The sequence below is a fragment of the Carassius gibelio genome, chromosome A18, assembly GCF_023724105.1.
Source record: "Carassius gibelio isolate Cgi1373 ecotype wild population from Czech Republic chromosome A18, carGib1.2-hapl.c, whole genome shotgun sequence".
Lineage (NCBI taxonomy): Eukaryota > Metazoa > Chordata > Actinopteri > Cypriniformes > Cyprinidae > Carassius > Carassius gibelio.
This window is the reverse complement of record NC_068388.1, coordinates 3,715,885-3,731,785: the sequence shown is the minus strand read 5'-3', so window position 1 is coordinate 3,731,785 and position 15,901 is coordinate 3,715,885. Positions and strand designations below refer to the sequence as shown.

At 37.4% G+C, this 15,901-nt stretch overlaps 2 protein-coding genes across 2 annotated transcripts in view; one reads left to right on the top strand and one right to left on the bottom strand.

Moving 5' to 3' along the window:
- Positions 1–11,227, bottom strand: part of LOC127934094 (otogelin-like protein) — a 33,956-nt gene extending 22,729 nt beyond the window's left edge. Inside the window, exons 1-22 of the mRNA XM_052531269.1 lie at positions 11,155–11,227; positions 10,310–10,402; positions 9,100–9,254; positions 8,886–9,007; positions 8,538–8,743; positions 8,174–8,298; positions 7,901–8,007; positions 6,625–6,731; positions 6,421–6,546; positions 6,116–6,224; positions 5,912–5,958; positions 5,078–5,223; positions 4,865–4,997; positions 4,244–4,421; positions 3,883–4,007; positions 3,334–3,543; positions 3,076–3,241; positions 2,886–2,960; positions 2,576–2,619; positions 1,480–1,654; positions 1,268–1,375; positions 524–662 (exon numbers count right to left, since the gene is read on the bottom strand). Of these exons, the coding sequence (XP_052387229.1) occupies positions 524–662; positions 1,268–1,375; positions 1,480–1,654; positions 2,576–2,619; positions 2,886–2,960; positions 3,076–3,241; positions 3,334–3,543; positions 3,883–4,007; positions 4,244–4,421; positions 4,865–4,997; positions 5,078–5,223; positions 5,912–5,958; positions 6,116–6,224; positions 6,421–6,546; positions 6,625–6,731; positions 7,901–8,007; positions 8,174–8,298; positions 8,538–8,743; positions 8,886–9,007; positions 9,100–9,254; positions 10,310–10,402; positions 11,155–11,227 (2,769 nt within the window). The remainder of the gene's footprint in view (positions 1–523; positions 663–1,267; positions 1,376–1,479; positions 1,655–2,575; positions 2,620–2,885; positions 2,961–3,075; positions 3,242–3,333; positions 3,544–3,882; positions 4,008–4,243; positions 4,422–4,864; positions 4,998–5,077; positions 5,224–5,911; positions 5,959–6,115; positions 6,225–6,420; positions 6,547–6,624; positions 6,732–7,900; positions 8,008–8,173; positions 8,299–8,537; positions 8,744–8,885; positions 9,008–9,099; positions 9,255–10,309; positions 10,403–11,154) is intronic.
- Positions 11,228–13,590: 2,363 nt separating this feature from the next.
- Positions 13,591–15,804, top strand: LOC127934228 (glycine cleavage system H protein, mitochondrial). The gene is made up of 5 exons (XM_052531467.1): positions 13,591–13,783; positions 14,006–14,085; positions 14,162–14,225; positions 14,386–14,517; positions 15,263–15,804. The coding sequence occupies exons 1-5, from the start codon at positions 13,633–13,635 to the stop codon at positions 15,358–15,360; spliced, it is 525 nt and encodes a 174-aa protein (XP_052387427.1). The 5' UTR covers positions 13,591–13,632; the 3' UTR covers positions 15,361–15,804.
- Positions 15,805–15,901: the final 97 nt, after the last annotated feature.

The following is a 15,901-nucleotide window of genomic DNA, read 5'->3' as shown; positions in this document are numbered from 1 at the left end:
GGTGCAACATGTTCAACTGGTGAAACGCACCCTTTGTTGAAGGCAAGCTGGTAAGCACCTCTCCACTTGGTCCTCAGACCAGCACACAAGGCAAAGGTTCACCGCCATTTACAGCATTTGTACACAAAGATACGCTTCCTCTTACATTTAAGCTTACCCACACAGAAAAAGCACTATTACCATGGTACATGTCCAGAAACAATGGTAAAACTGTCGACCACTGTGGGTTTTTTCAATTGACTGATGGTTATATCTACAGTGGAGGGTGGGCAATATGCAGTAACGCCTGTAATCTAAAAATGAAAGTTTGGTAAGTAAGTTTTTTTTCTTTGCAAATGACATAATACTTAAATATTATATGCATTAAACTGATTTAAAAAAAGTGACAATACATTTTTACCGACCTCAAACTTTCTAACAAATTCTCTAATTACAAAATAGACAAATATCAGATGTATAGGTCTGGTCAACATGTGTCTATCATTAAACAGCATGGGTTATTTTGGCCACACTCAGGAAGTACCTTGACCAGGTAGACCTGGCAGTCGCTGACGTAATCATACTCCAGGCCATCAAATGTGTGGTAATGTCGATCGCTGTAAATGGTACACACAGCTGGACACGGTGAATATGTGCAGTTAAAGAACCCCCGATGACACACACTGGAGAGAAACAGAGAAACCAAGTGAAATATTGCTGAAACACACACACACATATACACTGTAATTCTGCAGTCAGAGGCTTTTCTGATTATTCAATCTTAGAAAAAAAAACAAATTCTAGCATTTTTTCTTCTACACATATTCTGACCACATATAGAGTAAATACATAATTATGACCAGAAAGTGAATTTTGTTATAATGCATCATGGTGTGGATATTTTGTTACGACTTATAATGGTAACAATATTTATCATTTTTGGGAGAAATGTTTGGAGTTGGTAACACTTTTTCAACGTTTAAGAAAGAATTCTCGTATGCTTTTATGTGATTAAAATACAGTAAAAATGTAATGCAAAAATGTCATTATTCCAGTGTTGCAAAGCTACATTTTTCAGCATCATTACTCCAGTCTTCAGCGTCACATGATCTTTCAGAAATCAGTATAATATGCTGTTTTGGTACTGAATTTTGTCATATATAACCTTTCGAAACACTTAATTTGGAAATAGTAGTTAAACACAAACAGGGAACAGAAAAGCTCCACTGATTAAAGAATCACCCATTAACAGGAATTATGGAAGCTAAGCACAGTGAAACAAACTGACCAGCGGTAGCATGGAGTGTCCACTGACTCTCCGGGGAGATACTCTAGACCGAGCCATGCACAGGGGCAGTTCTCCGGGTAATAGCATTCTCCATTATGAGCCACTAGCCTGCACCAATTGAAGAGGATGGTGTAACATTACATGCTCTGGTGTCAATGGACATGCATATGTTTCAAAACATTTGTTCCAAATGCAAAGACGACAGCGATTACCCAGCAGGACATCCACATCCTGGTACACATGGGGTCATGGGAGGGCAGGTCAGGTTCAGCATCAGGTTTCGACAGGTAAGCTCACAGGCCACGCCCACACCTGATGGTCCACGCCCACTCTGACCCCTGCAGCTATAGTAGACTTTTCCACTGGGACAATCTCCTCTCTCAGGCTCTGAAAAAAAAATTGATGGATAGAGAATGGCTGAAAGAAAGAGTATGATATCAAACGAAACTAAAGTGGAGCTAGTCCAAGCAAAAGTAGTTTTTAATTTAGCTGCTGTAAAATTTCTAATAAGTTGCTTGCTGCTGGACCAAGTCAAAAACGTCCACCCCTCTATGATACTCTGGTCTCTAGATACGACTCCTGGCTTCAGTCTAAATTTTCAACTCTCCTCAACAAGACACACGACTTCAGGTGTCCTTTCAAATGATGCAGAAAGAGGTGTGTGCCAATGTTTAGCAAATTGAGTTAGAACTGTGTTAAAACCATAGTCATTAGTATGAGTAATAATGATGACTGCACTACTATTAATTATCAAAGGGAATTAGGGTTAACAGGCAACCAGTTAAATCTAAAACAAAAATGGACACACATTAAAAATGCAGCAACCTGAATACATTAACATTTATGCATTTAGCAAACGCTTTTATCCAAGGTGACTTACGTTGCATTCATTTTCCCCTAACAGTTGTCCCCTGGGATTCGAACCCCCAACCTTGTGCCAGCTAACGCAACGCTCTACCACTTGAGCTACAGGAACAAGTTTTATTGAAGATTTTTAAATCACAGCCAAATTTTGCAAATGAGCAAGGTCTTACTATTTTGCCATTTGGAAAAGTCTGAAAAAAAAAGAAAAAAGTGGAATTTGCTATCTCCAACCCCACAAGAAGTCTCCCTCTTTCTTTGTGCATGTGTATCTGAGGTCCAGATCTGTCCAGCATTCAGTCCGCTCAATGCGTTACCTCTGAGGAATGTACTGCTGACCGGCTAAGATGAAAACACTTTTTCTCAGGAAAATAGAGGTAAGAGTGAATAGAGGGTCAAAGAGACTGATGAAATGGAGCAAAGAAAAGAAAAAAACTAAAAGTGTACCTCTCTCTTCGGAAACACACTCCATACGACCGTTACTGCAGAGACTAAAGAAAAATCATTGTGAAATTTAAACAAACACAGCAATACCCAAAATAAATTCTAAAAATATATACCTATTAAATAAAAAAAATAAACTATGTATTATGTGTTCTTATGTATGGATAATTAGTTTCACTAGGCTCACCAAATACTCTAAAAACTTTTTATTGTGAAATATTATAACAATTAAAAGTTACAAGATTTGGAAATGGTGCGTTCAGAATCTACTGTACATGTTTGACAACAACATCCTCCATGTCCACAAACTCACCATGGTCCAGAAGAGCTGAAGGACACTTCACCAGGCTGAAACACTGAACCCATGAAATAACAGTGACACTGGGAGCTGAAAGAAAACAAAACCCAGTTAAAAAAAGGAGAAGGGATGTCCTTTTATATACAACTTTTTGGAAATTAAAGACGAGGGTGGGGTTGTTGGTGTTCGGTGTGTTCAGACGTACAGCAGCACACAGCGCTGGCGAGCGTGATCGTAGAATGTGCCCTCTGTGCAGCTGCATCCTTCAGCACAGTCGCCATCACACTCTTCACCACTGCTGATTGACTGACACGTCCTCCCGCATGTTGAAGTGCACGGGTGATACATCATCCCTCCTAAGCACACCATACCTACACACACACGCATCCTCAAATTATTTCCTTAACATACTTAAACAAAGGACAGATAGACAGACGAACAGATGTAGTGATGACCAACGAACCACACTCAGAGACGTGTGCTCTGAAGTTGATGGTGACATGATGTTTGTTGCAGATGTATGCGTAGTGGGACAGAGCAGTGCAGAGGCAGGCGCTGCCACATCGACAGGCCTGGTAGCGGCACTGCTGGTGGTACATGCTGGGACTCACATATGCATGGCACGGCGCAAACACTTCCTCCATAAGCACATCACACTGGGCAGCATAAAACACTGAAACAAAAACCTTTTCAGCATCACGTGAACGTCTAGAAATCAAACAACAGATTAAACGTTAACGTAAGGATAGATAAATTAATTAGAACTTGATTTGGAGGCCATAAAAAATGAATGACATTCAGAATATGGTTTATTTGCCAAGAGTGCACAAACACGCAAACAAACTGCTGTGGTTTCAAGGAGCTCTGGTTCTTAAAGTAGTAAAGTAAGTTCTAAATAAATTCTAAATAAGTAACTGCACCTACATCTTGCTCTCTTTTGTAACCTTGGAGTTGACTTTTGGGACAAGCATGAATATTGTAACTGTGATAAGTAAAGGGAAAGCATATGTACCATTTTGCTGGTTCATTTCACAGGGGTCGATAACAGGTATGTTGACAGGGCTTAAGCATGCAGTAGACACTTTCCAGGCGTTGACGTGCAGCTGTGGAGTTCCTTCAATCATTCCGGCAGGAGAGCTGGAATATAATAACACATTCAGTTATGCACCAAGCATTTACATTTATGAGATGCTTTTATTAAAAGGGTGTTAGCATTGCGTTTACGGTAAATGAAAATGTGACATTTGTGTTTCTAGCCAAGCACATACTCACAGTTAATAAAAGAGACTGCATAATGCAACACAGAAAGATATTGAAAGACATTTGACATTTTTAGCTGAAAGAAATTCAGAGGCTAAGCCTCCATTTCTCACAGGAAATCATCCCGTAGGTTTCCGTTGAGGGTCCCACAGAGGCCGATCGTTGAGCCCATCCAGGTGCTGTCCAGCTGAAGGTAGATTCGTCCACCCTGACAATCATACTGAAACCTCAGGCCAAAGACAGACCGCAGACCCACAAACATCGACGTTAGCCGGCGAACTTTCACCATGTCTAACAAAAAAAAAAACAGAAAAAAAGAAAGGAAACTACAATTTAATTCAATATTATTTTTTCAGGTAACATAAATATTTAAATGTGTAATTGTGACACTTTTGGTTATTTTTGAATTTAATAATTCAATTCAATTTTTATTTATTTTAGAGCTGTCCATTGCTCTACTAATAGCTTTTTAATATTATTAATTATATCTCCATTCTTTTTACTATTATTATTTAATCTTCCTATTGATCAGCATTTTTAACTAACTTAAATCATATTATATTTATTGAAGTTTCATTACAAAATGTGAAATAAAATATAATGGACCTAAGTAAAAATTAAAAAAGAAGATTGCTGCTCACAGTCGTGCTGTGATCAAACTAAATAGGCTTCAGACATAAGAATACATTTACCATTAACGTGGCCAAATACTGATGTAAAACTGAGAACCTTACCATCGGAGTAAGGCAAATTGACAGCCATACTGGCCCCAATAACAATTTCCCCCTCTCTGGTGAGAGTGAGCTGCCTGCTGACATCTTCATCCACCACCAGAGCCACTGAATGGATGCAAGAGTGCTCCTGAGACTGAGAGATGTGAGAGAGCCTCCAGTAAACACACACGAAACATCTGTGATGACAAACATACCCAGAAACACTCTTCTTACCTCTCCACAGGCTGAGTACTGTAGTGTGACAGTAAACTTGGTGCTGCCGCGGCTCTTCACTAGCACATACTGGCAAGAGCCCATGTGCATGAAGATCCGCCCATCGAATGTGGTCACATGTGCATCACCCATTACTGTGCATTCCGCTTGGGGTAAAAAAAAATCATATTATTTGAATTGTTTCATTCACTCACAAAAGTTTCCCTGAAAAATGTAGTTTGCTGATAAAACCTTAGAGTCCATGCGAAAATTTTTGCGTTCATTATACAAGTTTTGTGCTCCCTTGAGAAGCTTTGCATACCCTTGCAAAAGTTTGCAATCCCTCATGAAACTCTGTTTGCTTAACAAAACTTTTGCATTCCCAAATAACTTTTAAAGTAACTTCACCGCTTTGAATTAAAAAGGTTTTTTTCCCCCTAGGAACTTTGTTTTTGATCACAAAACCTTTGCATTCACCCCCCCAAAAAAAAGCTTGCTAAACTTTTGTGTTTGCCCAAGAAACTTTGCATTCACTCAAAAAGGTTTTGCATTACCTGCTAAAAATTTTGTATTTGCTTGCAAAACATTTGCTTTTGCCTAAGAAACTGTTTTTAAATTTTCCATTTCATTGCATTAACTTTTGCATTTGCCCCCCAAAAAACGTTAAATTTCATACACAAAGGTTTTGCGTTTGCTTGCAAAGGATGCTAACATTTTTGTTAGCGAAGTTTCTAAAATTAACGTTACATTAAAAAAACATTATCTAAAAAGAACCTAGTAGTTACATTAAACCTAAAATACAAATGCTTTTAGTATGGTATTCTGTTAAACTGGAGGATATGTTTTTTTATTTACCAGTGCAATTGTTTTCGGTGCAGTTCCACACTCCTCCCATACAGACGCTGAAAATATAATTCATATTAAATGCATTCAGCCATGAATTTAACACAAGACAGTTTTGTTTATTATGGAAAGTTTTTTTATTTTTAGGCACTGTGGTAAACTAGTGGTTCAAAATTTGTTTTAGGTGTAAATGAGTAAAAATTAGATTTTTCCAACCAGACAGTACAGCCCTGCTCCAATACATGACCAAGAGGATATGCTGTGCCATGGTACACACAGGGGCACTGAGACACTGCTATACAGGTTCCATTCTGCAAAATCAGACCTGAGACAGCCCACAAGAAGCCTTGAGTGAAAAACGTTAGCTGTAGTTCACTAAAATCATGCTCAACAAGTTAAAAATGCTCAACAAATAACTGCAGCTCAACAGCTAAACAACATTTGTATACTCCTTATAAATAGCAAACATTCACACATATTAACATTTTAATCTCATTTAGGCATCTGATTATTGGACTTACCATCTGGACAGTAGCATCCATCCAGACAGTGTAGATTGGTGCCTAAACACTCCTTCTCGAACGTGCATGTAGGTGGGCAGCAGCTGATACAGTCTCTGTGGACAAAACTATCCTCACATCCGTCCGCTGGAAAACAAACATATCACATCACAAGCTGCACAGTTTATGTCATCTGTTTCCTTCATGACATGAAACCCGACTGACCGCATGTAGGAAAACTGTCCCTCCATTCTCTGACGGGGTATCCCACATGAGAACAGGCCCTGGTGTACTCAACAAGAGTCCGACAAAATGTCTCCTCATCATCTGATCTGGAGATTAAAAACACTTTAATTTAATAAACCCAACACAGACCAGAGTACAAATAGTTCTTAAAAAAGAACATTCAGTACATTTTAGTATGGTGATAGGAGACATTTAGGGCAAAACAGCTGCAAGTTCAACATGCTCTTGCAATCTGATCCTCTCACTACCTCTTCAATCAACAGTTGGGTCTGAATCTGTTCATAAACTCTAGCAACTATTTCATCACTGTAATCAATACACACTCTTACAAATAATCATATGAGCACGAATACCTACAGGCACAGCACACACGTATCTATAGGCTACATATTCACAAACATGCTCTCTGCGGCTGTTGCCATATGCAAGGTATTTTCATCTCTATAATTAACATAATCCTGTTGGAATTGGGAGGTGTGGAATGCTGGAAATAAGCTTAGAAGAAAAAAAAATACATTCATGAATAGTGAGGGTGAGAGAATTTTTAAAAATTCTAATAAAGATTCTAAATGTAAGGAACAAAAATGTTCAATATTAACATAAGCACAAGATTAATATTTATATTGCAAGTATTCCACAATTAGTCCTCTTACGCTATGTTACTTTTTTTCTATTTTTTAAAAGCAAATAATTGCAAAAGATTTCCCAATTAAATTTAGTTCTAAGGCAAATGATCCCAATGCTCTAGTGATCCAAACATTGAAGGAATTTCAAGGTATTAATGTTTTAAGTAATTAATTTAAATGATTTGCTTACTAAAATAAAGATCAAATAAAAGAAAATTTAAATATGAAATTAAACTGAAATTAAATAAATTGAAGTTAAAATGGAAATAAAAATAAATGCATTTAATATATTTAAAAAAACGTAAACATTTCTACACATTAAATTGAAAACTGAAAATAAATATAAATAAATCATATAATATTACATAAATAATACTCTAAATAAAACTGATGAAAAAAGCCTATCAAACCCGTCTATGGTCATCTCATAGTGTAGCTAAATCTGGTAAGGCCTGTCAGTTTAGATGGTTTTAGAGAGGAGTTTAGACCAGCAAACATCAGCTTGGTCCGGCTGGGAGACCAGTAAGTGCAGCAATTCACCTTTAGCTTGGTTTTGTTTTTTGTTTTTTTGCAGCAGGGTTCAACTTCAGTTACACCATTTAGACAAAGAAGCACCACACTTGACTTACACACACATGTCCGAAACACAGCTGGCAACAAATGGATTTGGGTCAATGTTCTCATGGCAGGAGATGAAAGGAAAGAAAAGCAATGCACTGCACTTCTCAATGGCATCCTGCTCAGATAACACACAAACAGGAAATGTTACAAAAACTGATTTTAAGTAGAATATCAAAAAGATATTTTCATATTAATATTTCTAACTCTTGTTTTAACCTATAATACATACTAAGACCCATTTAGTTTAGTTCAAACCCATTATGCAATGCGTGAAAGCGTACATCCATATCGGACTCAGATGAGCAAGGTCCAGGGAAATCATCATCGACCTCAGGACAGGGTCTCTCTTGAGGCAAATTTACTGCCCAGCTGTTCCCAAAACCAGCAATGTCGTCAGAGACTATACCTAACATTGCAAAATGCAAGGATTACCACAATACACTTGTTCCAACAGAAATGATAAAAAAAATGGTTTCTTAATAATGATTAAATTGTCCCTAAAATGTTACAACTCATCTGTAAATAGACAATAGTGGGATGGAAGTGTTCAGGATGAGTATCCAGCACTACTCGGCTTTGATATAATTGTCCTGAATTTGCTGCTGACTGAGATGATAAGTGTGTGTCCGGGCCTGTTTGTCTCACCGCGGCTGTTGCTGAGATCATCTGATCCGTCATCATTATAGTTTCCACACAGACCACAAGGCCTTCCTTTGTGTGCTTCAGTCATTTTGAGGTAGACTCCAGAGCTCCCGTCCCATGCCAGAGAGAAGCCAAATGTGCTCTTCACCAGGATGTAGTCAGCCAAACGCTCAATGAAAACATTGCGCACTGTCTGCGGCAGACTCAGCCTGAATTCATGCACAAGAAACAGACGAAAAGAATTATAAATATTATAAATGTCTTTACAGTCACTTTTGATCAATTGAATGTATCCTTGCTAAATAAAAGCCTTGATTTAATATGAAATATTAATATAATGCCCAAACTCACCTATGTCCTCCCTTTAGCACCTGATAGCCACTAATATAGATTTCCTCTTCATTTGGGAAGAACAGAGTCAGACCACGTGGACATGAATACACTGAACCTCTACATGAACGACTGTTATGAACCTGCCAATGAGAAATAAATTAGCAATGCAGGTATCAAAAAAATTATAATAATAAGATACATAGCAAACAGACCTGGCACAGATGTAACTCACCCACACTGTATACTGGGGCTCTGTGGAATGACAGTCTTTGGCCAGGATATATGAACAGGTTCCAGGGAAGTAGTAATACATCCCATCAAAGGTCTCAAAATGATGCTGACCCCATGTACGGCAAATCCCATCCCTGTCCTGACCATGGTTGGGAACTGATACAAAAAAAGATTAAAATCTCCTGTGGTAGTACCAAGACACAATAAAGTGCTTATAATACTATGGACTGAATGATTACAAAATATGTACACTAGCATTCAAAGGCTTGGAGAAGACTCATTTGCTCAGCAAGACTGCCATTACTTGATCAGAATACTATGAAATGTTCTTACAATTTAAAATGTATATTGAAATAGAAAGTCTTTATATCAAAATCTGCTTTATTCTTTGATGACAATGATGAATTTTCAGCATCATTTATCCAGCATCAAAAGATCCTTCAGAAATCTAATATGCTGATTTGCTGCAGAAGAAACATTGATTATTAACAATGCTGAAAACAGTTGTTCTGTTTATTATTTTCGAGGAAACTGTTTCGAGGAAAACATTTTTTGGAAATAGAAACCTTGTTACATTATAAATGTCTTTACTGTCCCATTTTATCAATTCAATAAACCCCTGCAGAATAAAAGTACAATTTATTTTAAACATGGTATTTCAAAAAATACATACAGTATGGCCAAAAACATGATATTGTCATAGTAAATTACTATGCTACCATGTCCAAATGTCCATGGTGGGAGTATCAAGTTACTGTAATTCTTGTTATTTTTTGTTAATGATTATTCAACCATTTAATTCAATATTTGTGCTCCATGTAATCTATGCCCTGTTATGGCTTATATGAATACAGACAGTATATGTAGAATGCTGTTATTCTGTCGGTCAAACCAGCTGCCTAGCTTTATTTTGCGTGGTTAATTAAACACACATACAGAGCTCTTTGTGACCAGCAATCTATTTCCAGCACATCTGTAATCCAATGCCAACAAATGCAGTAAGACATAGTCATGTAGATTAACTGGAACCAGTGAGTAATGCCACTTGAATTCTAGTCATTAAATTCAGGGTTCTTTCATGCATATTTAATGCTTAGCACTGGGTGGCAGATGATAACATCAGAAAGTACCTTACTACAATTCCATGGAGGCAAGCATCATTTTAAATTGAATGCAACCTGTGTGTGTGTGTGTGTGTGTGTGCTTCTTACTGATCTGACAGCGATCCCCGAGACCCTGGAACTGAGCACAATCACAGCGGCCTTCCTCCTGGCACCAGCCCCCATTAAGACACCCACAATGTTCTACAACACACAGAAACACGTTTTGTGGCAAATTTCACAAAACATTAATAATCAAGCAAATGAAACTTAAAATGATTGGCCAAGCACTGAAGATGACTAGCTCCAGTGTTGCTGTTACATTGTACTTATTTATTTATGTAAGTACATAGTAGTTAAGGCCACCTAATATAAAGTGGGACCAGAAATTTTTATTTAAAACATTTAAAATAATTGTTTGTATTTTTTTCTTATTGACAATTTTGTTATGTTTTGTTTATTTTTACTAGTTGATTTAAAAAAAAAAGTGTCTACGTAATATGTAATTAATTATGTAATGTGTAATGGAATTAGTTTTGATTTTTTTATTTAAGAATTTAATTAAACCATAATATGGTTTTAGTTAACTATAATAACCCTGCATAATCCTTATATACACCATAATACACCAGATTTGGCTTTAGATGACTAAACCATACAAAGCTTAATTTACAATGAAGCTGACAGTGGTGTAACTTCACAAAACATTGTTTTACTGAAGTATAACTTCATAATTGATGTTACCAGCATGCAAACTCAAGTGAGACTGTACAAACCACTGCAAGTCGTGAGTGCACAGTATACAATACCTGTTGATGCATCTCTCGCTGTATAATTATGAAGAAGTCTTCGTGGGAGAGTTGAATCAGACAGCACTGTGCTAAGGGTCTGCAGAGAATACAGTATTAAGATTTCGTCAAGTCCATTGTTCTTATGGGTTATGGTGGCAACAGTACCAAGTCTAGCCACTAAGCCATGTTGGTGAACCTGTCTTGGCATTCCTTCACATGGTTTTGCCACTGCAGACATTTGGGAGTGGAGCTTTCAGTGGCTGTAGCATTTGTGTAAACTCCACAAAGACAGCTTTGTAAGCACTGAGAGTGTATCTCGGTATTTGTGAGTGTGTGTGAGTGTGTGTGTGTGTGGTTACTCCACTCTGTCCCTTGTCGCTTTCTCTTAGGTATACTCACCTCTTCACGGAAGAGATCCCGTTTCTGCCGCAGTGCATTAACCCTCCTTTTAAAAGTGGCACAAAGAGAGCAGTATTAAAAGTGCGGCGACTGTGAGGTTCAGAAACACTTTAGATGCCATACAGATGCATGATTCTCAAGGAACTGGTTTAATGGTTACTGAAAAACATTAGTCCAAACACTTAACATCTTATCAGTGGTTGCATGTAGAACTTGACACTGTTTCTCAGCTCAAAATCTCCTTGTAATAGCGGATGTTCGATAGGGTTCACCAGTTTTTAAAGGTAAAATCAAACTGCTATCTATTCTCAACATGTTTAAAAATCTAAAACCATTATGATCATACACCTAGCCATCATCATCAGAACAAGAGGTTAGATACATAGAAAACCACATACCTGGGGAGTTTATTTTCTGAGTTTGATTCCTGGCAAATAAATCCTGTCAAAAGTAAAATAATATAAACAAATGTGTATTTCTGAACTTAATCGAGTTCTGTCTGTAAATAAAAGATCAAAACAAAACATTATGTATTTATTTATTTTTAGTAAATTCTTGCATAACTACTTTTGGAGAGCTGCTCTATGAAAAACAGTATACTTAGTACACTTAAAACTTATTGAAGATTTACGAAGTTTTTCAAGGCTCAAGATAAATTTACAGAATATATAATTAATCCAAAATAGCACACTTCTCATACAGATTTGTATCATTGTACACTATCTTCCCCGTCAAATTATTAATTAATTTGGGATCTCCTTTAATAAGTGTATGAAGCTTTCAGAATCTTTTTGTTATTTCGTTAAATGTATTACGACTAACACAATATTTGAACAATTTTACTGCAGTAGGAATAAAAAGATATGATATTTTAGAAAAACTATGGTTAATATATTACAGTTTTACATGGCCCAACTGCAGCGGGTACATGAATAATTTGCAAAAATGGTTAAAAATTAAGATTTTACTTACCTTGCAGAACAAATAGCTTGAAAATAAAAAGTGTACAGAGTGAAAGCAGTTGAATGCCCCGCTGTTCGTTCATCTCAGAGCGACGGGCGTCCTTCAAAGATCATGAAATGACGAGTTTCATTTTAGGAGGATGGATTGAAATTCTCCTTCAGAAAAAGATTCTCATCAGTCAAATTAAAATCTCTGAGGTGCGATTAGCAAACTAATGTGATTTGTCCAAGAGTAGTGAAGGATAAAACGTCCATCTTCTGTGCAGTCAGAGGAGGATGATGTACCTGCGCGCGCCTGTGGCATCAGGAGGACGGAGCGCACCTGCGCGCAGGTAAGAGCGCACGAGCACTCATCCACCTGATGCACGGAATCGTATACAGATCTGCTGTCTGATTCCAGCAGAAGTAGCCTTCTCCGAACACACGTTTACTGTAACTTTAGACAGTCAATGGATAGCTAGATTAGTATTTCTAATATATTAACTTTCATTGAAGATATTGTCTTGCTCAGTGTCACAATGGTGATGAATCACTGGTGGAAAGTATTATTTTCACATAGCTAAAGTTTAAACCATTGCGCTACATCTCGTCAAAATTGCTCGGGGATATTCAAGGGGGAGGAGGGGGTTAAATCTCGAGACTAGTCCAACCATAGTTCCCCTCTTTGGATAAAGAAAACCCCTTTTTCTTATACACTTATTTATGATAGTAGGCTACATTTCACAGAAAGCTCTGTGAATGCAGTGATAAAAACGGGTAGGCCGACTTAAGTAAAAATCCCAATTTATTTTGCTATGGTTACAAATTTGTCAAAATCTGTTTACTTTCTAATAGTGTGGCTTAATTAGAGAAAAGTGCCATAAATTTTTTTTTTTGATATAGGCTACCTAGGCCTATAATTTTCTAATCTTATTGCGAGACTACGTGTTTACGTAATGGATTATTTGGACTAAAATGACTTTTTGTGTGAATTTCACAAAAGTAAAATGAGATTAAAATAGCACACAAATATACAATTTACCGTATAAATAATTTTAACGCAAACGTTTGATGTTATTGCCTAAAACATTTTATAAGTGTTAATTGTCAACCATCCGGTTATAGATATAGACATAGACATATACAAGACAAATTAATCACTAGATTTTCACTAGATACATTTTCCCTCCAACGCAAACACAAACATGACACATCAAAGCACCGCTTTGGCGCGCCTAGGCCATTCGAAAAATGACATCATCAAGGCGCGTCAGCGTCCTTTAATGTTTGCGTGCGGGGAATAATGGCGATGTGCACAATATTACGATGTGCTTCTGTTAGTTTGACCTCCTCTCTGCCTCGACTGTCAAATAGAAACGCCGTGACTCCAGGTAGACTGCTGGCGAGGACATGCTATAAAAGACCCCTGAGCACCACCACTCGATTTTGCGCAGGTATTCAAACTTATAAATGTTTACAGGCGACTCGCGTCAAAGTTTAGATCTGTCTGTTTGTGCACTTATGCTGCAATCATTTAAATGCAATGGTAGCGATACATTTAGAATGAATGAACTATAGTACATGTACGTTTAAATGCATCTTTAAATCTTGTTTCTTGTTTTTCCCCTTGATACTCCTGTGACCCTAAAAAAAGTTTTCTCTGTCATATTTTGCAGCACTGAAGTTCACAGACAAACACGAATGGGTTCGCGTGGACAGTGGTGTGGCAACAGTGGGCATCAGTAATTTCGCACAGGTTCGACTGTTTATTGAAGCTTATTTTTGTACTATATAGGATGTATTGTCATGCATTTATAATGTAATGTTCCCAGGAGGCACTGGGCGACGTGGTCTATTGTGGGCTCCCTGAAGTTGGCACAAAGTTGGCACAGTCGGGTAACTACTCTTGCTCCGGAGAACACTGCTTTTGAAAAACTTGTTCTGTTCCTCTGTAAAGAAGGATACTGTTATGTGTTACAACATACTGTTATTTGTTGTAAATCAAGCAAATATTAGGATCAGTTATTTTGTTTAGGAATTGTTATCTGTACTGTAGATGAATTTGGTGCTCTGGAGAGTGTTAAAGCAGCGAGTGAGTTGTACTGTCCTCTGACGGGGGAGGTGACGGATGTCAATGATGCCTTGGCGGACAACCCAGGACTGGTCAACAAATCATGCTATAAAGACGGTGAGACATTACTAGTCGCATTTTGACTCAAACTAGTCTGGAATCTTTGAACTTAAAGGCATATTTCAACCAGAAATTAAGATGAACCCACCCTCAAGCCATCCAAGATTTAGATGAGTTTGTTTCTTAATCAGAACAGATTTAGAGAAATGTAGCATTACATCACTTGCTCACCAATGGATCCTCTACTGTGAATGGGTGCCAGAATGAAAGACCAAAAAGCTGATTAAAGCATCAGCTATCCCCATCAGTCACCAGTCTTCTGAAGTGAAAAACTTTGTGTTTGTAAGAAACATATCCATCATTAAGATGTTATTATATTAAATATAAAATATGAGTTCATATTTCATTATAACGCTCCTCCATTGAAAAAGTCCATCACCTTTTGTCCTCACACATCAAAATACAAAGGTGTATATTCCTCTCCTGATTCAGACAAGATTACTTTTTCTGTTGTTGTCTTGATGGATTGGTTTCTTACAAACATAAAGCTTTACGATTCACAGGATGTTAACTGATGGACTGGAGTCATGTGGATTATTGTGATGTTTTTATCAGCTGTTTTGACTCTCATTCTGACGGCACCCATTTACTGCACAGAATCCATTGATGAGCAAGTGAAGGAATGCTACATTTCTCCAAATCTGTTCAGATGAAGAAACTAACTCGTGTACATTTTGAATGGCCTCTCAAAACATAATGTAATTTTTTTTTTTTCATCAGTTATTGTCTGTTTTGAACACAGGCTGGCTGATAAAGATGACTGTGTCTGTTCCTGAGGAGTTGGATGGACTGATGGATGAAGCCGCTTATGAGAGATACATCAAATCTATAGAGGACTAGAGCGTGTTGCTGCCATGTTGCATATAAGAGGGAAATTAAAAACAATCAATTAAGGAATGTTTATAGTAGTTGATTAGTGTAGATGTTTTCTTAAATTACATTTTCCCAGACACAGGAGGGGACCACGTGGACAAAACATTATGCACTTTGCCTGGAAAGCAACAAGCAAACCTGATTGGATTGAGCCAGTTACTGTATGTAGCCCCAGAGACAAAGACTATGTCACGGTTTCATCTCTTTGGTAGATGTTACACTGTTCCTGTAAAAGCTTGTCATTTCTTGGAATAAGCTACAAATAAAATGTGGATGGATGAATAACACCTAATGTCCAGTCTGAGGACAGCTATGAAACCTGGTGAAATTGGTCTTAGTTTTAAAGAACTCATAACTGAGTTAAAGTGATTAACATCATTAATTAACAACATTAAAAATCTATTTAAAACACCTCTCTGCTTTAAATGGTTTTATTGCATTAGAAATCTTGCTTTTTGATGTCAAATGTGCCTCTGACAGAGATCTAATTTACGGAATAAAGAACCCA